Here is a 24668-nt window from a genome sequence, read left to right as displayed (position 1 = left end):
CTTCGCATTTAGAATTCGATGTTGTTAACATCATCAGTTGATTAACATCATCAATTGTGCTGTACAATTTAGGAACTGTCTGAGACTTCTGTAGTCACCTTTACAAAAGCAAAAGCCCTTCCCTTTAGCCTTGATGGTAGTTACATCTTTAAGTAATTCCCGGATTAGTACGTTGTGATCACTGTCACCCAGTGGTTCCTTTAACTGCAAATTCTTAATGCATGAATAACTACTGCTGATAATTAGTTGAAGAGTATTACTCCCTCTGGTTGCCTCTCAAACACGTTGCTGTGGAAAACAGTCATCCAAGAAATCCACAAAAAGTCTTGTTGGTGTGCGAGTGACCAACCCACAAGTTCCAGTCAATATATGGAATGTTAAAATCCACCATTAATAAGACATTCTGATTTACTGGGCCACTCTATTTCTCTGCACAATTGCTCATTATACTCATCAGATTCATTAGGCCTATAACACACACACCTACTCTCATTTTTCTTTTCCCAGTGCTTATGTCACACCAAACAGACTCAACATTGCATTGTTTACCAACATCAATTGGATGTTGGTGAATTTCCTTAGATTTTATGTGTTTTGTAATTAACGGAAGGCATAAACCCTCTTCTCGTCCTGTCTATCCTTTCTGTACACATTGTACTCCTGAAGTTCCAATTCTGCACTGCTTACGTGTGTGTGACACCACATCTCTGATATCCTGACAATATCTGCCTTTGATGTCTTGACTAGAACTTCAAGCTCATAAAATTTATTAACTATACTCACAGCATTGGTGTACATGCATGTATACATGCACCTGTTTCTACTCTTTGTTACTCTAACACAGCCCATGTATTTACTTGTTCTACTATGACTCCCAGCAGTCCTGGAAATCTCCATTGCCCTGCTTTCTAGGCTTCTGCTTATTTTAATAGGAGCAGTGCAAGAATGACTTTTGCCTCTGCCAGTGGCCACTGTTAACTTTTCAGTCTGTGTATCTCCCCAAGCTACCAGTCTTCCGACCCACTTAACACTGCCTCGATAGCATCAGAAAATATTCTTGCACCCTTTCTATTTAAGTGTATCCCACCCTGTAGAAACAGTCTCTCCTGTCAACAAGCACAGACAGGCTGAAAAAAATTCTACCCTTTGTTATTCCCTCTTTCCAGGGCTGAATTGATCGATAAAGCTCTCATCATATACTCCCTCCTATTGTGTCTGGGCAGAATTGCAGACACTTTCACATTCAACCCTAACTTGCATGACTTTTTTTTTTTTTTTTCAACATTGATCTGTACTTGTTGAGTAAATCTGCAGTTAATATCTTCATATAATGTTAATATTTTTAATAATGTCCTTTTTTCTTCAGTTTAATCTGTTAATGGAAAGATTTATTTTTTTTATTGTGTTGGGTTACTTAAAAGGAGTCATGAAGTAAGATTGCACTAAAATTAACAAGTAACCATCCTATCACAAAGAATAATTTATTGCTAAATTACATAGTATAAAATAAATACATCCTCTTTAGATTAAACAAATTTGGTTGTCTTGAAATTTTTCAAAGATAACAGACAAGTTATATGCATATATACAATGGTAATTTCTTTAAATTTTAGTGTTTTATATAACTTTTTTACTCATCATCTTCATCCATACTCTCTCTCTCTACTTGTAATTGTTCAGCATCTATGCTAATGAAGGAGTCTTCAGAAGTAATAATGTCCACAATAGCATGTAATATTGCTCCCTCTCTAGTTGAAGTATCCCAGGTGGTAATTCCAGGATTACTGATCTTATATTTAAGCAAATTGTCTAACTCTTCTCTTAATTCCTAAAGAAAATCAATTTAATTAATAGTAATTACTGTTAACTTAATTATAATGGAAAAATTATAGTAAAATGAAAAGTAAAATGCTACCCTTTTAAGACCAGTTATTTTCCAAATATGTTGTTTATAATGGAATTTATATAGGCGTCAATATTTTCACATTATGACTTACACCTATACAGGGTTATTCAAAATGAAGTCCGGGGTTTCAGAATTTTTTTTTTGGGAAAGCGCATGTGTCATAATCATTTGTAGGCATCTCGAAAGAAGGCATATCTCAAGTTTCGTTCCCACGCTCGCGATGTTCGGTATGCTGCACGGCTAACCACCAGATGGCGTTGGATGCATACCGCCGTGCAGTCGTTCGTTTGCCTGTGACGCCAGTTCTGCTCTGTTGCGACATGGCTTTGGAATGTAATGAGAAAGCTTTTACTGTGTTGGAGTTTCATGTAAGTAAATCTGTTACCTTCGTGCAATGCCACTTTCGGACAAAATTTAAGAAAGATCCACCGACAGACAAGACAATTAAACGATGGTATATGCAGTTTAAGGAGACAGGATGTCTGTGCAAGGAAAAAAGTCCCGGTTGCTCACCCGTATCAGATGCTAATGTGGAATGCATTAGGGACGTTTCTAAAGAGCCCAAGGAAATCCACTACGAGGGCAAGCAAAGAACTTCACATCCCACAAACTACAGTTCGGCGTATTTTGCAGAAGCGATTACTAATGAAACCATATCGTCTAACCCTGTTGCAGTCTTTGAAACCAGATGACCTGTGTGCGAGGAGTAACTTCTGCACTGCACTGCAGAGCCGCATGGAACAAGACGACACGTTTGCTGACAGAGTGATTTTTTCTGATGAATCGACCCTTACATTTGTTGGGGAAAGTGAATAAGCAGAATGTACGATTTTGGGGGACATCAAATCCGCATACACATGTGGAACACGAGCAGGACTCTCCAAAAGTAAATGTCTTTTGCACTATATCTCAAAGGAAAGTTTACGGTCCATTTTTCTTTTGTGAAAAGATTGTAACTGGGGAGATTACGCTTATGGTATCTACCCCAACTACAGGACGATAGTGCAAACTTTATCCTACAGCAAGACGGTGCCCCATTTATTTCACTTCCATCACATAGTCTGGAATTTTTTAAACCGCCATTTACCGCAGTGATGGATCGGACGTGGGAGTGCTGCAGATCAGCAGATCGAATCCTGGCCACCTTGGTCTCCCGACCTAACGCCATACGATTTCTTCCTGTGGGGTTTCGTAAAGGATAACGTTTTTGTGCCTCCCTTACCTGCGACTATACCAGACCTGAAAGATCGGATCATCAAAGGCTCTCATATTGAACATTTATGAGGTATGTAAAAAAAACTTCATTACTATACTTGCATTCTGGAAATATTTTTTTCTTCCTATGTCTGCTCATGTGTGTTCAGGAATTGTTTGAAACCCCGGAATTCATTTTGAATAACACTGTATAAATGTCAATGTTTTCAGATTATGACACACTTGCAGTTTTGCAGTTTTTACTATATAGTAATTGGTACATTTACTACACAGTGTCTCACAGTTTTATTGTTTTCTGCCTTATGTTTTTTAATACATCATCCATCCCTTGATCTTGAATTTGAGCCCTTAATCTTAAAACAGAAGTGAATCATTAATGCAAGTTGCAACTTTCCTTCATTCCCTCCCCAACTCCACATAATAAGGAATAATGCAATTCACCCTCTTAAGTTAGAATAAAATGGGGTAAAATTCTTAATAAAATTGCATTATTTATACTGTTAAATAAAGATTTTTTCACAAAGTTATGTCAATTTGATAAATTGATACTTTAGAATACCAGTAACTAGTTTACAGAGTTCATATTATATAGTAAGCAATAGTTGAATGCTCTTCAAGCTAAATATTTGTGTTGTGTTACATTTTTGGTAACATTTTCATTATCATTAGCTTTGGACAAACAAAGATGTAATGCAGATAGCAGAATAGCTACAAATTAGTGGACTTTTTAAAAATACACTAGAAAAATCCAGCCTAACATGAAAACAAATTTGCTTATACAGTATGTAACTGGTTTCCTGGCTATATTGAGAAATAGTGTTATTAATAATATGTGCATTTTTTAATAAAAAATAAATGGTTTTACTGTTGCAAAACCTTTCCAAGTTTGTCACAATTCAAAAGTTTTATTTACAAAAGTTTTTCCATATGATGATTATTTCTCTACTAAAGATTCAGTTGTCTCCACAGAAAGATTCAGTTGTCCAAAAAATGCTAAGAGTTTAAGGTAATATATGGAATTTAACGTTAGAAATTAGTAAATGAATACACACCTTTACAAGATATGCTCTTCTCTCTGGGCACCGAAAAACAATCCAATCATCTAAGGTAACAGTTTCTGATGAGTGATCCCTTTTGATATCAAGTTTACCTCCAAAGAAAAGCAAGGGATAAGGACTTACAGCTGTGGTATCATGAAGAAAGATCTAACAAGAAAAACAATTTTAAGGCTTAGAAAGCAATAATTCATATTAAGTATGTGATAATGGAAAACTAACCATGAATATGCTGGTTAAATGGCACAGTTATGCAAGTTACAAATATAAAAGATGGGTTTTATTCTAAAACCACACTTTGACCCCATCTTGAGGATTCTTGATCCTGAGCACAGCCAACAAAAACTAGTTTTCATAACAGGAAACCAATAACAAAATTATTAAAGCAAAATATTAAAAGTATATTACTATTATTATCATTAGCCATATGATATAAGGAAGCCTGAGGTTTTTGTTGCAACAGCCAAAAAAAAAAAAAAAAAATTTCTGAGTTACCCAGAGAGAGAGAGAGTCACCAAGAAAGAGAAGAATAATGATATCAGGACCCTGGGTGTGCCAAGCCCATACTCACCAGATGTGAGCCCCTGGGGTAATATCAAATAATTGTGGTAACAGTAACATAATAGTAATGCCTTTACATGTATGTGTGCTATTATGTTACTCAGCATACAGCACAGTTAAAACTGATTTTGGCTATTTCATTATTGGTTTCCTATTATGTAAGTTTTAGCTATTGTTGGCTATGCTCACTGTCATTAGTTCTCAGTGGTAAAGTCAAAACATTATGGTTTTAGGATAAAAACCTTCAATTATCCTTCAATGATTAATAATGATAATAATGATGGTACCCAAAATAGTGGGTCCTAGGGCTTTAACTACTTCTTCAGAGGGTCAGCAGCCAAAACCATAGGAGCCACTGCAATAAGCAGGGTTTCTGCTTCTGTTATGATGTATAAGTGCAAAACGTATACATCATAGCCGACCTGACAGAGAGCAAAATGAATGAATAAAATTCAAACATAAATAAAAATAAATATATAAGTATAATTTTTTCCATGGTAATTATAATTGACAGGTCAGCACCCCTACCCAATACACCAAAAATAAACACTTGTCTATATTTCATTATAATTGCCGGGTAATTCTACTAGTAGTGACAAGGATCCATAACTCAATTTAATACTTTTTTTTGCTTGCTTAGTCGTTCAGTAATGTGATCAAATCCTATTATTTTTATCAATATTATATATATATATATATAATATATATACACACCCAGTAATTCTGAAGGAGGTAGCCAGATATTGCATTGAACCATTACGGTTATGAGGGCATCATTTGATTCAGGAGGGAGAGATTCCTCTAAATTGGAGAAGTGTCACTGTATCATCAATACATAAAGGTAATTTAAGACACTTCTTTGAATGGTAACTACAGAGTCAGTCTGACTTTGGTACTATAGAAATAATGGAGATAATGATCCAGAGTGAAATTTTCCCTTAATACATTTTTTAAGAGAAAATTGTGTTTAACTAACCTGGTTACCGATTTTGACACAAACACAAATGAACTGGATAGAGGAAATAGTTTTGACATTTTCTTAGATTTTAACAAACCATTTCACATTCAGTATCAACAGATGATACTGTATAAGCTTGAATATGCCGGGATCTCAGATATGTTTCTAAGATGGATTACAGGGTGGCTGCAGGTAAGGAGGCAGAAGGGTGATTAACGGTTACTCTTCAGAATGGGCTAACTCTGCAAGTGGGGTTCCCCCCCAAAGCATCAGCTCTGGAACTGCTGTTATTTCTGATTTTCTTAAATAACATTGACAAAGCAATAGAAGGTATGAGGTCAAACTTTGCAAATTATGTAAAGATTGGGAGAGTGGTTAATGAGTGGCACCAAGAAGTACTCCTTCAGGATGACCTGGATAGGGGTGGCCAGAAAAGTCAGCTCGGTTTTAATGCAGCAAAATTCAGTCTTACACATAGGGAATAACAACCCAAGATAATTTATATACTTTGTGGGGTTGAATTACAAACAACAGTGGAAGAAAGAAATTTGGGGGTTACAACAGGTGGCGAGAAGAGTGCATGGTCCCATTGATGATTTGTTGAACAATTGCCTGTAGAGATGAGGAAATAATTAATCCCAATGCATAAGGCAATTGTAATACCACACTTGGAATATGTGTGAAGATCACATCTAAAAAAAAAAAAAGTTCTTCAAAGGATTCAAAGACAGGCAATTCACTTGGTGAAATCTGAAAAAGGACACTCACATAAGGAAAGACACTTCAAATATGTGGACTAGAGAGCTCGGTAAACAGGTACCTTTAGTCTGGATGGTAGAAAGTTTTCTTATCTCAGTAAGTTGTTTCAGCCATCCATGGAAATAACTGGAATAAGTTATCTCCATGGGTGGCTGAAACTGACAGTTTGAGGAAATTCAAAGGTCAGCTAGAGCATTTACATTCACACATGAGGAATTTTGTCAAACTCCAACATGGAGATAAACAATTTTCTGATAACTGAGCTTCGGGAAGATAAACTGTTGAAGTTAAACATAAAAAGCTGCCTGGGATGGATGAGACATATATAATTATATTAAGAGAGGCAGCAAAGGTGGTTAGCAAGCCCTTAGGTATAATTGTGAGAGCATCTCTGGATTCGGGGGAGGTTCCAGTCGACTGGAGTTCTGTGAATGTATCCCCAATTCATAAATGGGAAATCAAAGGATGACATGGATAATTACAGACCTGTGAGCTTAACTTCTGCTCAAGTGAAAATAACAATGTCACTGGTTAAAGAAATAATGCAGGACCATCTAGACAGCAATGCAGTTATACTTCAGTCACAGCATAGATTTAAGGAGAGATCTTGTTTGACCAATTTGGCTACATACTATGATGTAGTGGATGCAAAGAAAAAAAAAAAGATATCATAACTTGGATTTCAGGAAAACTTATATCATTGCAATTAAAGGCTGCAGTACAAATTGGAGCAGTTTGGCATTGATGGAAAGCTACTGCTATGGCTAAAGGGATAGTTGAGTGGGAGAAGACAGAGTGGTTATCAACTGACACTACTCTTCATAGACTAATGTTATTAGTGGAGACCCACGGCGTTCAGTGCTGGGTCCACTGTTGTTTTCGGAATTTATTAATGATAGTGATGACGATATATCAGGCTTAATATCTATGTTTGCAGGGTGGTTAACAACAGTAGCATTAGTAGAGGCATTTGATGCAAGAAAGCAAGCTTATGCAGCATCAGCCAAAAAAAAATAAAGTAAAATAAATAAATACAAAATAACCACTTCCACTTCACCCCTCTGTTCGTTCGAAATACCTGTCCAGCTGAGCCTTAAACTTATTTAGGCTATCAACTTCCACGACAAGGGATGGAAGTCTGTTCCACCTACCAACCACCCGCTGGCTAAAGGCAAATTTCCGCACATCTATCCTACATCTGTCTTTCCTCAATTTGAATTTATGCCCTCTCAGATGATTATTCTGAGCAAGAGGAAGAATCCCATCAGCATTGAGCATGCTCAAACCATTCAAGGCTTTGTACACCTCTATCAGATCACCTCGCTGGTGCCTAGTCTCCAGACACTGTAATTTGCAAAACTTAAGCCTTTCTTCATAAGAGCACCCCTTTGTTCCATTCACTAATCTTGTTGCCCTTCTCTGTACTCGTTCCAGTAGCTCTACATCCTTCTTGAAATGAGGCTTCCAGGCCTGTATACAGTACTCTAGGTGTGGCCTGACCATTGCCTTATACAAGGGAATAATCACCTCCTTATCCCTGCTAGAAAAATTCCTATATATCATTGACAATACACCATGAGCTACTCTTGCAGCCTGTCTGCACTACTCAGAGAACTTCATATCTGCCTACACAACCACCCCCAGGTCCCTTTCATTCTCTACCACTGTCAGTGTAGTACCACAGAGTTGATACATTGCTCTGGGGTTGCTGTTTCCCATATGTAGTACTTTACATTTGTCAATGTTAAACTTCAGTCGCCACCTCTCAGCCCATCTGCTCAACCTTTCCAGATCCTGTTGCAGCAGCATAGTGTCAGTAGTGTCCTTGACAACCCTGCCAACCTTCGTATTGTCTGCAAACTTGGACATTAAGCTTGATATACCATCATCAATATCATTTATAAATACAGAAAACAATAAAGGACCCAACACTGAACCCTGAGGGACTCCACTAATAACATTAGTCCACGATGAGCAGTGTCCATTGATTACCACTCTCTGTCTTCTCCCCCTCAACCATCCCTTTATCCATAGCAGCAATTTGCCTCCAATGCCACACTGCTAGAATTTGTGCAGCAATCTTCCATGTGCAACAGTATCAAAAGCCTTTCTAAGATCCAAGTATATAATATCAAAGTTATTCCCTGCATCCAGTTCTTTTGTGACTGCATCATAGTATTCAATCAAATTGGTCAGGCAAGACTTCCCCTTAACAAAACCATGCTGTGTCCAAGCTATAACTGAAGTCTTGTCTAGATGATCCTACAGTGCTTCTTTAACCAGTGCCTCCATTAATTTTCTGGGAACAGAAGTTAAACTCACAGGTCTATAATTACTTGTGTCAGTCTTTGATCCTCCTTTGTGAATTGGGGTCACATTTGCACATCTCTAGCCCATGGGTATCTCCCCTGAGTCCAAGGAAGCTCTCATAATTATGGCTAAGGGTTTGCTTACTTCCTTTGCTGCCTCCTTTAATATAACTGGATAGATCCCATCCACCCCAGGTGCCTTTCTTGTGTTTATCTTCAACAATTTCTCCTCCACTTTACTCTCAGTTATTACAAGATTCTCTAGCTTACTGCCAGAGTTAAATACACCTCTGGCATTCCCCTCGCTGAATAACTCCTCGTGTGTGAATGTCGATGCAAAATATTCATTTAGTTTGTTAGCTACCTGAGCAGGATCATCAACAGTTGACCCATCAATATCAAGTGGACCAATCTGATTCATCCCCTTCCTTCTAGAGTTTACATAAATAAAGAACTCTTTGCTGTTTTTCTTCGCATCCCTTGCCAAGGATTTCTCGTAATCTGCCTTTGCCTGCCTAACCTCCTTTGTAACTTGGTTACAGATCAACTTGTATCTATCATAGGCTTCTGTTTCATGTGTAATTTGTATGTATCCCATGCATTTTTCTTCTCTGCCATATGCCTCATTAGTTCATCTGACATCCATTTAGGCCTACTAAACCTTGAACAATATTTCTTAGTTGGTATGTAAAGCCTAGTAGCTTCCAAGATAAGTTCTTTGAATGCTTCCCATTTTGAATTTGCTGTTGGTAACATCATCAGTTGATCCCACTGTATAGAATTTAAATACTGTCTCAGTCCATCGTAGTCGCCTTTACGAAAGCAATACCCCTTCCCTTTACCCTTAATGGTAGTTACCTCTTTGAGTAAATCCCACTTCAGAACTGCCACCTAGTGGTTCATTTATCTGCAGATTCTTAATCAAATCAAGAGTATTACTCCCTCTAGTTGCCTCCCGAACATGCTCATGTAGAAAACAATCATCCAATAAATCCACAAAAGCCTTGCTAGTGTGTGAGTGACCAGCCCCCAAATTCCAGTCAATATCTGGGAAATTAAAATCCCCCATTATAAGACTCTCTGATTTACTGGCCCACTCTATTTCTCTGTACAGTTTCTTATTATACTCATCAGAGTCATTAGGCCTATAGCACACTCCTACTCTCAATTTTGATCTCCCAATGCTTATGTCACACCAAACTGACTCGACACTGCACTGTCCAGCGATGTCGACTGGCTTCACTTCCTTGGATTTTATGTGTTTCTTAACTAATAGCATAACCCCTCCTCCCTTCCTATCCTGTCTATCCTTTCTGTAGACATTGTACTCCCCAAATTACAGTTCTGCATTCCTTATATCTGTGTGACACCACGTCTCTGAAATTCCAACAATATCTGCCTTTGATGTTTTGAGCAATACCTCAAATTCATCAAATTTATTTACTAAACTCCTAGCATTGGTGTACACGCAAGTATACATGCACCTGCTCTTCCTCTTAGCCACCCTAACACAACCCATGTGTTTACTTGTACCCCCATGATTCCCAGCAGTCTCTGAATTATCCTGCATCTTGTTTTCCAGTCTGCTGCTCATTCCAATAGAAGCAGTTCAAGAATCACTTTCTCCTCTGCCAGTGGCTACTGTTAATCTATTAGTCCCTGTATCCCCCCAATCTAGCAGTTTGCCGACCCACCTAACACTGCCTCGATAGCATCAGTAAACATCAGCAAGTAATGAAGGTATGCTGCTGCAACAAGATCCAGAAAAATTAAGCAGATGGTCATCTGAGAAATGGCAATTGAAGTTTAACAATGACCAAGTACAAGGCCATGGCTAGACTGCATCTCAAGTGCTGTATGCAGGTCTGGAGGCCTCACTTTAGGAAAGATGTAGATCTGCTGGAATGGTGAAGGAACAAAAGGGTGCTCTTACCAAGAAAGGCTTCAATTCTGAAAATTGCAGCATCTGTAGACTAGGCACTTGTAGGAGACCTGATTGAGATGTTTAAGGCTTTGAACAGACTGAGTACACTAAATGTTGATGGCATTCTTCCTCTTGCTATACAACTGAGGGGCCATAAATTCGGTTGATTGTTGAAACAAACATCTGTTGTGGAAGTGGGTGGTTAAGAACTAGACAAATTCTTGGAGGGTTTGGATAGGTGAATGTGTGTGTAGTTTTTTTTTTTTTTCAGCTAACACTTTAAAAGCCTGCTTTCTACTAAAACTAAATACAAGGAGTTGCATGTGGTCAACAGTAATCCCAAAGTAAAGTATAAATTGTATGGTACTACACTCAGATTGGTAGAAAATGAAAAGGACCTGGAGATAATTGTGCAGTCTGATATTAAGTTCTCTGAGAAGTGCACACAGGTGCTAGGACAGCTCATGTGGTTTTGTCAGTGATATACAAAAACATTACTAGTAGGGTTATTGTTTGTTATTTGGTTTTTAGGGGCATTAGCAACTAAGGCCATATTGCTCTGGGGATATGCGGTGGTCATTCCCTTACCTTTCTGCATCCTCCGTATTTGGTGGGCACGGGCCTAGTAGGGTTAAGGTGGTGATTATCCCATTGTATAAGGCAATGGGTGAACCACATCTTGAGTACTGCATACAGACCTGTATGCAGTACTCAAGATGTTGGGTAAGGGAAAATTGTACCCATTGTAGTGGGTACATTCCAGCATCTCTATATCCTTCCTCATTTTAGGAAGGATGTAGAGATGCTGGAATGGGTACAGAAAAGGGCAATGAGGTTCATGAGCAGAACAAAGAGGTGCTCTTACAAAGAAAGGATTCAGTTCTGAAAATTGCAGCATCTGGAGACTAGGCACCTGTGAGGTGATGTGATTGAGGTGTTTAAGACTGAATGGCTTGAGCAAACTCAATGCTGATGGGATTCTTCCTCTTGCTCAGACTATGCACATGAAGGGCATAAATTCAAACTATGAAGGATGTTTGCAGAATAGATGCATGGAGGTTTGTCATCAGGTGGAAGTGGATAGTTTGAATAAATTTAAGGAAGAACTACAAAAACTACTGGAAGGGATGAATAGATAGGAAATTCCTTTTTATTTTATTTGGTTTCTTGCAACATTTGCCACCATTAACATTAATACTAATAACAAGGAAGGAAATAGAAAAAGGGTCTGTGGTACTGGATTCCATGGGCGCCTCCATAGCCAGGTGGGAAGGAGCAGCAATGCATAGCACACACTTCTTGATTAGACCGGGGTTCAAGCCCGTCACCACCAAATACAGAGGATGCGGAAAGGTCAGGGAATGACCACTACATATTCCCGGAGCAATATGGCCTTAGTTGCTACTGCTCCTAAAAACCAAATAACAAACAAACAAAACTGGATTCCATGACAAAAAGATAACAATACAGTATACATCCAGTGACAAATTTTAATGACTAAAAATGGAGCTTTCAGAGTAAATGGACCCTTTCTTCAGCATTATAACATATACAGATTCTAACAGAATATGGACGCTAGAGATAAATATTTAACAGATACAAGAGTTATGCGTGCACTGGTGTGTACATGGCCACGTTGTTGAACATTTATATACTAGATTGGCATTCATTGTTGGTACACGGATGTGTGCGGCTTTGTTGCCAGTGTTTGTCGAGCTTCAAGACAGTTGATTCCAAGATAGGGTGTAGCCTCGTGCCCTTGCAGCGATTCAATGTTCTTCTTGAATTGCATGATATGTTTAACAATTCTAGCCAAAGGCAGTAGCGGAAGTGCTGGGATTGGTCGATCACTTCGTGATTGTGTTTAGGGTTAAGGTCATGGTGGGTCGACAATAAATGTTCCACGATTGTGAAGTGGTCAGTGTCACCAACACGAATCGATCTGTCATGCAGAGCATGACAGATCGATTCGCCTTGGTGACACTGACCTTGAGACGCCTTCAGTTGCTCTGCAAGGTGGTCTTGAAGGCATTTCGAGCTTTCCCCCATATAGTAACTGCAAAAATCTTTGCAATTTAACAAAGTACACATTTTATGCGGTATTCCCAGAGGATTTTCAAAATCTGCCTAGACAGTAGGGAATATAGGGCATATTGTCGTGTGGGGGACGATGGCCTCGAGCGGGTCGTAAGCTCTTGCGCTTGTAGCAAGCACTTGTCTAATATATGGGTTCGGTAACCACAATTAACCAGGTCAGTTTTTACTCTGGAAATCTTGGTGTGCCTAGCTTCCTCTGAGCTGGAATGGCTCCAAGCTTGGGAGAATAGAGCGCGGGCAGCGCTGTTTAGATGACAAGGGGTGTGGCCCGATCTATAATTAGTAAACTGCCCGTACCATATTGGTTTACAGTATACCGAGGTTTCCAGGTGTGGGCCCACTGGGGCTCTCATAATTATGGCTAAGGGTTTGCTTTGCCGCCTCCTTTAATATAACTGGATAGATCCCATCCACCCCAGGTGCCTTTCTTATGTTTAACTTCAACAATTTCTCCTCCACTTTGTTCTCAGTTATTACAAAATCATTAAGTGCCCTGCTACAATTTGATAACCTTCTGTCATTTTCAAACTTTAATAACTCCTCATGTGTGAATGTAGATGCAATGTTGTTTTGTATATTTATCAATGATATTGATGAAGGTATATCAGGCTTAGTGTCGAAGTTTGCAGATGATACAAAGGTTGGCAGGATTGTTAATGACAGTAATGGCAGTGTGCTACTGCAACAGGATCTAGATAATTTCGGCAGATGGGCTAAGTGGCAACTGAAGTTTAACCTTGACAAATGCAAAGTACTGCATATGGGTAGAAGTAACCCCAGAGAAACGTACCAACTGTGTGGTATTACACTTAAGGTGGTAGAAAATGAAAAAGACCTGGGAGTAATTGAGCAGTCAGATATGAAGTTTTCTGAGCAATGCAGACAGGCTGCCAGGGCAGGTCATGGGGTTTTGTCAATGATATATAGGAATTTTGCTAGCAGGGAAAAGGAGGTGATTGTCCCTTTGTATAAGGCAATGGTCAGGCACGCCTTGAGTACTGCATACAGGTCTGAAGGTTTCATTTTAGGAAGGATGTAGATTTGCTTGAATGTGTATAGAGAAGGGCAACAAGATTGGTGAGGGGAATAAAGAAATCCTCTTACCAAGAGAGGCTTAAGTTCTGCAAATTGCAGTGGCTAGAGACTAGGCACCTGCGTTTTGATCCGATTGAGCTGTATAAGGCCTTGAATGGATTGAGTAAGCTGAATTCTGATGGGATCCTTCCACTTGTTCAGATTACAAACCTAAGGGAGCATAAATTCAAATTAAGAAAAGATAGATGTAGAATAGATGTGCGGAAATTTGCCTTTAGCCAGCGGGTGGTTAATTGCTGGAACAAACTTCCATCTGACGTTGTGGAAGTTGATAGGTTAAATAAATTTAAGGAGGAACTGGACAGGCATTTGGAGGGAATGGTGTGATTTTTTTTTTTTTTTTTGGCTGATGCTGCATAAGCTCATACACTTGCTTTCTTGCATCACATGCCACTACTACTACTACTTGCTTTACTAGAACATCTAAAAATGGAAAAAGACCCATTCATTTCAAACCTACCAAGCAGAACATCACTATCCACAGAGGACATCTGTACTGCCCTCAACCTATGCTTTTCAGGCAGCATCACTACCTTCAGCGATTCCCTGTACAAGCAGGTACAAGGTACAGCTACGGGTGCCCTTGTCAGCTCCATTGTTGCTAACATCGCTATGGAAGAATTAGAAGAACAGATATTCCTCAGCCCGCCTGTACCTATTACAATGTGGTGCAGATACGTCAATGACATCTTCACCATCATTCTACGTGGTTCAGAGACATCGCTGTGAGAGTAACTCAATTCTCTATTGCTATTCATCCAGTTCACTTTAGAAGTAGAAGGGAACAGGTCTCTTCCGTTTTTAGATCTTCTAGTAAAGCGAGTGAGCCCACACCTAGAAACTTCGGTGATTGACCAATCCCGGCACTTCTGCCACTGCCCTTGGCTAGAATCGCTAAACATATCATGCAATTCAAGAACCTTGAATTGCTGCAAAGGCACGAGACTACACCCTATCTCGGAATCAACTGTCCTGAAGCTCGACAAATGCTGGCAGCAAACCAACACATATCCGTGTACCAACAACGAATGCCAATCTAGTATATAAATGTTCAATCATGCAGCCATGTACGCACCAGTGCTTGCACTGGTGCGTACATGTGCGTAAAATTCAACTGGGGAAGGATGGTTGCAGGACTGATGTGTGGAAATTCACCTTCAGCCAGTGTGTAGTAGATTGCTGGAACAAACTTGCATCAGGTGTTGGAAGTGGATAGTTTGGATAAATTCAAGGGCAAACTAGAGAACCTATTGGAGGGGATGGAGAGATGATGTCGAAGGGTTTTTTTTTTTTTTTTTTTGTGCTGGTGCTCTATAAGCTTGCTTTCCTGCACAATTTGCCACTATTAATACTAATGTAATGCACTTTATTAGATACTTTCTTCTGAGACAAAGCTCTACTCAACATACATAATTGTGTCTGCTTATTCTTTAAAGAATGCTAGCATTCAATAATAATTATCAGTTAAGTAGAAGTAACATACCCTGTCAGGACCTATAGTTATGCCAGGTATAAAACAAGAGGTTTTTTTTTTTCTTGTGCCTCACAAATTAAAATCTATAAATCTTTGATGCAATTGTTACTTGATGTTTTTCTTTCAAATATATTTCATAAATTCGTTCATTTTGTTATCTATTTCATTGAAATATTTTCCTGTTTCTTGATCACATTAAATTTCACTTAATCTATTCATAAAAAATGATAATTAATTTTCATTGTATTTGCAATAAACACATCACAAATTTTAATTAGTACTACTGCTGCAATGGCATTCCTATATTGTTTGTTCCATTAAAAAAAAAAAAAAAAAATACCTTTGTTGTTTTCATTTTTTGGTAATATACAAGCCACTCAGTTCTTAATTCAGTCTCCTGACAATTTACTGATTTGGGATGAAGCCAAACTTGCCCATCTGATTGTGTGAAAACCCTATTAATAAAGATATCTGATTCAGCAAAATAATTAAAAAAATAATTGGACTGATAAAAATTATCATAACATTAAAGATATCACAGCAAAATATCATATCAGGGTAAATGTTAAATTAAAAAATTTGCACCTTAGAGTATCTGTAAAATAATGCACCTTCTAGTGAATAATAATTTTATTAAGATGTATGTAGCAAGTTTGCTGGAAATCTCAAGGCCTTCCTTTGCAAATACGTCAAGGTAAATCAAACTTACTTTTGTCTCCAAACTGCAAAACTGTAGTGATGAAAAAGTTGGAAAGGTTAGTTTTTTTTTTTTTTTTGGTAGTTGTTGGCGCATCGGCTTCTGTGGCCATAATGCACCTCCCAAGGTTTTTGCAGTACTTTGATCCAAGCCCGAGGCGGGATTCGAACCCGTGACCTGTGGGTTGCCAGGCAGGCACTTTACCCACCCGGCTAGCCAGGTCGGCGGAAAGGTTAGCTGCCCCTGTGAATAGCTCTATAGGCACTTGAATACTTTTTGGAATCAAAATTCTGCTTAAAAATAAGGGAAGATGGTGCAGAAATTAATTCATTTTACATCACTTAAGAAATTTCTAGAATATCCCAGAAAGGTGTAGAAGATTCCTGTGGTAAAATGTCATAGATTATTCTGGAATATTCTAGAAATTGGGGGTATTATTTCAATATTACCCCCAATTTCTAGAATATGAAAAAAGAAGTGCTCTGCATATAAAAAAAGTTATTCCATAAGAAGTATTGGCAAAACACTAGGTGTTTCATTTAAAGGAGCACAAAGTATCATTCAACAATTCAAGGAGAATGGCAGTTTAAAGGGGGAACCAGAAAAGAACCTAACACTGATTTCTAAACACAATCGATGACTTACTACACCTGAAATCCAAGCTGGGTTCAATGGGAACAGAGAAACTCCTGTGTCTACATCCAATGTAAAACCTCATCTTAAACAAGCAGGACTTCATGGTCATATAGCAGTCTGAAAACCCTTATTAGAACCAAAAAATCTAAAGAAAAAAGAAAGAACCATCAACAATAGACAATCAAAGAGAGTGGAAAAATGTACTGTGGACAGAGGAATCGAAATTTCAAATTTTTGGATCCAAGCGCAGAGTTTATGTGAGATGATCACTGAAAAAAAATGCTGCCACACTGCTTTTAGTGTCTACAGTGAAGCATGATAGTTCCATCATGATCTGTAGATCTGCTGGGGTGAGTGACATTGTCAGAATTAAAGGAATTTTAAGAAAAGGCGGCTATAAAAACATTCTTGCAAGGGCTTTCTAGCAACTAAACTACATGAAGGGGTAATGCAAATTATGGTGTGACTACCCGAATTGCCTCAATTAAACTAAAGAACTTTTATGGGATAGACTGTCAAGTCCATGAAGTTTGCCTAACTTCACAAAATTTATAGGAAACCTTGCAGATCACTTGAAATAATATTAGTCAAGTCACTATTATAAAATTAATTGCCAGAATGTCATGCCTGTGTAAGGCAATAATAAAATTTTGTGAAGGATATTCTGATGATGTAGAGTAAGCAGTTTGAATAAATTCAAGGAAGAATTAGAATTAGGTGATATGAGGAGATTTTTTTTTTTTTTTTTCTGTATGTGGTATAAGCTTGCTTTATTGCATCATTTGTACTAATACTAAATCCAGTCTATAATTATCTTTGGTTAATTTTAATTGATATATCCTTCTATGCATCATCTGGTAATTATTGATCAATATCAACACGTTATTGGGTGAAACACACACACACACACACACACACACACACACACACACACACACACACACACACACACACACACACACACACACACACTCCTGCCTAAAAGGTTGAAATCACAGCTGATGGTAACAGTTTTTGTTAATTTTTTTGAAATTAGCTATGAGAATAACAACACACTAAAAAGTATCTTAAGATTTTTTATTAAGCACCAAAAAATTTACAGCAAAAAATATTGAAATGATTAATATTAACAACTACATTGATTTTTTCATTTTTAAATATCCTCTGCGAAATTTTATCACTGCTTAACACAGTTATAGCATTCTGGCGATTAATTTTATAATAGCATATTAACTAACATTATTCCAAGCAATCTGCAAGGATTCCCATAAATTTTGTGAAGATGGACAGACTTCACGGACTTGATGATCTATTCCATAAAATCTCTACTGGGCAGCTGTGGTGGCCACACCATAATTTGCAATACCCCCACCTGTTGTTTAGTTAAGTCTCTACACACAGCTCAGAGCTGTGCTTTGGGTCATTGGCTTGCAGTAATATAAAATTTCTTCCACAAAGTTCCATAAAATATTGCATTATATTCAAGAATGTTTTTATAGCCTTCTTTATTTAAAATTCCTTCAATTCAGATAATAACATCCACTCCAGAAAAACAGAAGCAACTCCAAATCATCATGGAATTGTTTAGTGCGTAGTCATGCATGGTGGAACCACCATGCATGACTAGGTACTAAACAATGTAGGCCATTTTTTCTTCAGTTGATCGTCTCACAAAGTCTACATCTGGATCCAAAAATTTTAAAATTTGGATTCATCCATCCACAGTACACTTTTCCACTCTTCAAATATCCAATGTTGATGGCTCTTAGCCCAAGCCAACTATTTCCTTTGATTTTCTGGTTTTGATAAGGGTTTTCAAACTGTTAGACAACCACGAAGTTGTTGTTGTTGGTGTAGAGGTTTTTCGGCACAAGGGCAACTGAGGCCAAAATGTGCCTTTTCAAATATTTGTAATAGTACCGGAGTTTGCCTTATTTGATATTAGATATATTCATAGTCTAATTTGTTTGAGATAAGCGAAAAGCTCATCCAGATTGGCATTGTTCCCAATAGGAACCATGAAGTCTACTGCTGGTTTAAGACTGTGTTTTACATTGTATGTAGACATGAGTTTTTTTGTTCCTCTTGAAAACAGCCTGGATTTCAGGTGCAGTGAGTTGCTGACTGCATTTAGAAAGTGTTATGGTCTTATCTTGCTTCCATTGTTACACATGGTCATCTGATCATGATTTGTTCTTTACACTGCCCGTCTCCTTGAACTGTTGAATGGTAGTTTGTACTCCTTTAAATGAAACACCTAGTTTTTTGCCAATACTTCTTATGGAATAAGAACATCCTTCAGGAATCCTCTACAATGTTCTACCACATTCAAGAATCTTCTACACCTTTCTGGAATATTCTCAAATATTCTAGAAATTTATGAAATATTAAGTTTTTTGATTTTTATACATAATCGAAAATTTTTCAATAAAAATTGGTAAACCAGTTGATCCTATTTTAATAAAAACTTTGAAAATTGAGAAAAGTGAAACGTGATTCCAAACTTTTAGGCAGGAGTGTATGTACAGTTAATAAGTGCATTACTTCATTTACAAATAAATAAATAAATATGCAATTAATGATTCTCATGATTAAAAAAAAAAAAAAAAACATGTTCTCCAACTTGAATCTATGTTGTTCAGCCAAGGCCAGAAAGGAGTACATGAATTATCAAAAATTTTTAATACACAGACAAGCTTATTTTAAAAATTACAATAAACACAGAGAAGGTACATCAAATACTGCTATAAACTGATAACTAAACATATAAAGAGAAAAAAAACCCCCAAAAAACTAAATAATAGTAAAAAGTAAAAATTTACAGCAGTAGAACAGACAGTCAAAATTTTAATAGTTAAATACACAGATTACAGAATGTTCAGCTTCACAATAACTTTAAAACAATGGTTTCAAGATAACAATTATAAAAAATAAATAAAAAAATCAAATCAATGAGTGCTTAAGATTACAGATGGCTTTATTCTCAATTTCTAACATGACACAGAAGGGGGGGAAAATCAAGATTATGGATATCAAGTAAGCCAACAGAAGGAATACAAAAAATCTAAAATCTGTGTGTGGTGAGGTATTTTCTCCAGAAAAATAAAAATATGCCATAAATATTATATCACGATATTTAGTTAAAACAAACCTTTTTCAGGCTTTAAACACCTCAATCAGATCCAAATGCTTCTTCCTAGTTTAAAAATTTTATAGCTTGCAAAACCGAAGTCTGTTGTTTACTTTTCAAATATTACTCAGTCTACAGTGTGCCAGTTTTTACAGTATTAAGTTGATGTAGTTTGCAATATTATTGTCTGTACTAAAAAGCATAATCACAGGTTGACATACATCACGTGGCTAAAAAATGTGGAAGAAGCGAATAGGGAGGAACCTTAGTCCTTCAACCCAAAATCAGCTAACTGCAACTCAAGGCCTTTAAGAATTACAGTTTCTTGTGGGGGGTTTGAATTCGACCTCTCCAAACAAGACAGTTGGCAAAAACCACTATACTACCTTCCTCTGAACCTTTCAGCTTTCCTAAAATGAGGTTTCAAGATTTTTTTTATAACATTAAAAAATATGGTTTGACCATTGGGATAAATACCTCTTTATCTCTGCTGGCAAAATACCTATATAATTGATATAATCCTATGTGGCACCATACTCTTATTATATTGCTGAAATAACTTCATGTCAGACTGCATTACTACCCTTGATTCCTTTTTCCTCCTCAGCCAAAGAGGAGGAAAAAGAGGGTAACATACCCTCTTTTTTGGGTATGTTACTCCTCTCTAAATTGGTAATTTCACTTGGAATTACCGTGGGACAGATGCAGACCTCTTCAGTTATTATAGTAAAGTTAACTTATTTTTAGACTAATCACATAATTTGTATAAACACATACATTATAATATTTGTATGTGATTGTATAAACACATACAAATATTATAAAGTATTGTATAGTAAGTATAATAAAGTATTGTATGTGCTGTAGAAACACCCTGGATTTTGTTGTTGATAATCTTAATATCATCAGAAAATTTTGACAGGAAATATGTAATGGCATCATCAATATTATTAATGAAAATCTGGAACAAGGACGTTAGCACAAAACTCGGGGAGTTCCCCCCCCCACTTTTAATAAAAAAAAATGAAACATGAACGGTATTAGAACCTACAGTACTTAGCACAGTGCACGAGTTGAAAGTTGAGAGGATTAAAGAAGATACTTGTTGACATTAGACTTGAATTTTTACATATTCTAATTTTCAGGACATACGTGTGAGGGAAGGTTGTTCCAGAATATGGAAGTTGAAGGAATAAATAAGGAAGAAGAAAAGTTGGTCCATGAATTTGAAGTTGGACAGTAAAAGGATAGGATGCTGAATGGTTGCAGTATCTGTTCAGAATGGTTTGCAAAAGAGAGAAGGAATTATAGGCACCAATTCAGAAAAACAGAGACCATGGAAGTATCATGTTTATGTTTTTTATGTGCGGTTAATAAAATTGTATTCTTAATCTCTCTATTTCTTATTTAGCCTCATTATTTCTGCATTAAATATATTAAAAACAAAACTTTCTAGATAATGGAAAAATTGAAATAATGGCACCTTGAATCCTCAAAGGTGCCATTATTCTAAAAGTCTACTGTGTCTATTTTTGGACAGTACTGCCTTCTAAAATTGCCATATGCATAACTTATTAATTCTCCAGAAAGACCGAATGGCATTGGGAAAGTCTTTCTATTTGAATATTCATTACTGTCTGTCAGGTATTGGTGGAGATATTGCAATATTATAAAGCAATATTCTACTTACATTTCTTTTCCGCATTCCTTCCTTCTCCTCTGGACATTCCTTTCTGGTTTGGGCCTCCATAATCAAATTGGAATTTTCACCAATTCTTGGAATTTTACTGGCTTCTTGCTACTCAGCTGATTTTCTTATTTCTTCCTCTATCACCTTTTCTGGAGTGCTTTCCTAAATTTCCTCTCCAGGGTCTCACATATGGTGAGTATGGACATGGCACACCCAGGACCCTGAGCTGGATATCATCATTCTTCTCTTTTTTGGTGATTCCCACCTACTTCTCTCTCTCTCTCTCTCTCTCTCTCTCTCTCTCTCAGGGAACTCGCTTTTTTTTTTTCTTTTTTTTTTTTTTGGCTGTGCAGCATAAGCCTCAGGCTTCCTTGCACCATATGGCTAATAATAATAATATTTTCCAAAATCATTTGAATATTTTTAAATTTGGAATTTGAACAATAGATTTATTAAAGCTACCTTAAAATAATAATAATATCAGTAAGCGGAGGCTCACAAAACACACTAATACCACATAAATAATTTAAAGTTACTTTGTTAAGTGTTGGACTTAATTACCAACATTAGACTCAAATGCAGCAGTCTTAGTTTGAGAGCAAATAAGTGAGGAGTTATCATCAGCTCATGTATTGGTCTGATGACAGGATCTGGAAGGGTCCTGAAACTTCACCTTTGTATCACATTTAGGGTAATTAGATTAAGCATTTGATAAACTAATTTAGAATTACTTGTGTGGTATAAGGCTGTTTCATTACAGTATTTAATGTAAGGTCTGCTTTGTTTTGTTTGCTCATTTTGTTTAAATGTTTGATATGTGTGATTCTGTCCACATCATTTATTTGATGTGGACAGAATGGATCAGTGTGCAGTGATTCAAATTTAACTCTTGAAGAGCAAGAATAACAAGAATTTCGTAATAAAATGTCTACAGTGAACAATGGCCACTCAAAATTGCTATTTTTGAGAAGAGTAAGAACAAGCATTTTTTCACACATTATTTTTTATTCTTTTTTAAGCGTTTTGAGAAGAGAAAGGGTGCAGTTTTTCACATTCAGAACCAACCCCATTGTGCAAAATGAAATGATAAGTTTGGAAATTTTGCTATGCACCAATGAAAATACTTAACAGTTAGAGAACTTTCACAACTTAACATCATCACTGAATGTCTCCACTCCATTATTCACAAACTTATTTATAACATCACAGTTCATTGGATTCCAAGGTTACTGAAAGACGATAAGATTATCACTTCAGCACTTGTTATGCTACCAAGAGAGGTGATGAATTTTTGAATAATATTATGGCAGGAGATGAGTCGATGCCATCATGTTGATTGGAGTAAGCTTTTTCCATATACAATGGAAGCATGCACAGTCTTTAGAGTGAAAAAATGTCAAACCAAGGTTTCTGCAAGAAAAGTAGTGGTAACCGTTTTCTTTAACCGCCATGGTCCTTAGCTGTTTGACTAAAGAATCTCATGCCAATGAAATATCAATAGTATGGTAAAACTGTAAATCACTTCAAAAAATAAACTGGAAGGTATTCAAACACCCTACATACAAGTTCAGGTTCATCACCCATGTGACTTTTGCATGTTTTGTCTGCTGAAAATAGCTCTCAAAGAATGATTCCATCAAGAGTTTAAAGAATTTTTTGAAGAACTGTAAAGATCACTGAAATAATAAGATACATGTGTAAATGCTAAAGAGAAATTAATTTTTTTTTTTTAAAGAAGCCTTGTGCATTCTTTAATTAAACAAATTTGATGCATGAATCAAATTTCAGACTTTAAGCTTAAACTATTTGCTGTAATGAGAGTTTCTTGGCAGCTGACTACTGGGACAAAGTCTGTGACTATTAAATAACATTAATAACAACAGAATTGGACAATACAATAAGAGAAATATATAATGATATATAGGGATTTTGCTAGCAGAGGGCCTCATTTTAGAAAGGATGTAGAGTTGCTAGAACGAGTACAGAGAAGGGCAACAAGATTGGTGAGAGAGGCTTAAGTTCTGCAAGTTGCAGCATCTGGAGACTAGGCACCTGTGAGGTGATCTGCTTTAAGTGTATAAGTTGGTTGGTTGGTTATTAGGATTTTTATGGCATCAACATCTAAGGCTATAGTGCGTCAAAAGTGTATAGGAACTTGAATGGTTTGAGCAGGCTCATTGCTGATGGGATACTTCCGCTTGCTCAGATTAAGAACCTTAGGGGGCATAGATTCAAATTGAGGAAAGACATTGTAGAATGCATGTGAAGAAGTTTGCCTTTAGCTAGCGAGTAGTTGACTGTTGGAACAGACTTCCATCTGGTGTTATGGAAGTTGATAGCTTAAATAAATTTAAGGCTGAACTAGACAAACATTTGGAGTGACTGGATGGGTGAAATGGAAATGGGTTTTTTTTTTTTTTTTTTTTTTTTGGCTGATGCTGTAAAGCTTGCTTTCTTGCATCATATTCCTCAACTAATGCTAATGTAACCTGAATAAGTTTTGCTTCACGTTGTTTCCAAGAGATGAAGAACCAGGATGTGGAGGATACTTTAAGAAGCGCCGAGTTTCTGTGATGAAATCACTATCAGTGATCTGTATTTTATGACAATACAGATCACTGATAGTAATTTCAAACTGCCGGTCATGTTTCACTGATATATCACAAGTCCTGTGGTAATATTTAAAAGATTATTACAGAGATGGTCATATACTGTTGCTGATAATCCTGCCTACTTCACCTGCTGCTGTTGTTGTTGTTATTTGGTTTTTTAGGAGCATTAGCAACTAAGGCCATATTGCTATAGGGATATGCGGTGGTCATTCCCTGACCTTTCCGCATCCTCTGTATTTGGTGGTCACGGGTTCGAACCCCGGTCTAATCAAGAAGCGTGTGCTACGCACTGCTGCTCCTGCCCACCTGGCTACGGAGGCGCCTTTCACCTGCTGAGCCCAAGCTCCATGACTATTATTAATAATAACACCACAGCTAAAAGGATTGTACAACTGGCCTGAAAAATATTACTGACATTATCACAACATTAATAGATGTTAACAACCAATTTAAATGTAAATATTCACAGTTCAATATCTAGAGATGCACTGCTATCAACAAACTTGTTTAAAGTCATGAATTAAGTATTTATTGTGAGTGTACTTGTATT

At 37.1% G+C, this 24668-nt stretch overlaps 1 protein-coding gene across 2 annotated transcripts in view; it reads right to left on the bottom strand.

Moving 5' to 3' along the window:
- Positions 1-1525: 1525 nt before the first annotated feature.
- LOC150085302 (ATP-dependent DNA/RNA helicase DHX36-like) overlaps positions 1526-24668 on the bottom strand; it is a 458954-nt gene continuing 435811 nt past the window's right edge. Inside the window, exons 23-25 of one of the 2 annotated variants that reach the window (XM_090373980.1) lie at positions 15694-15808; positions 4174-4326; positions 1526-1828 (exon numbers count right to left, since the gene is read on the bottom strand). In XM_090373980.1, coding sequence (XP_090230106.1) covers positions 1631-1828; positions 4174-4326; positions 15694-15808 — 466 coding nt within the window. In that variant the 3' untranslated portion in view covers positions 1526-1630. Of the gene's footprint in view, positions 1829-4173; positions 4327-15693; positions 15809-24668 lie in introns of those variants that run through there. The other variant, XR_016546967.1, reaches the window with a different exon arrangement.

The sequence above is a fragment of the Mastigoproctus giganteus genome, chromosome 5 (assembly GCF_048544385.1).
Source record: "Mastigoproctus giganteus isolate SK-2022 chromosome 5, ASM4854438v1, whole genome shotgun sequence".
Taxonomy (NCBI): Eukaryota; Metazoa; Arthropoda; class Arachnida; order Uropygi; family Thelyphonidae; genus Mastigoproctus; species Mastigoproctus giganteus.
This window is presented reverse-complemented; position numbering and strand designations above follow the sequence as displayed.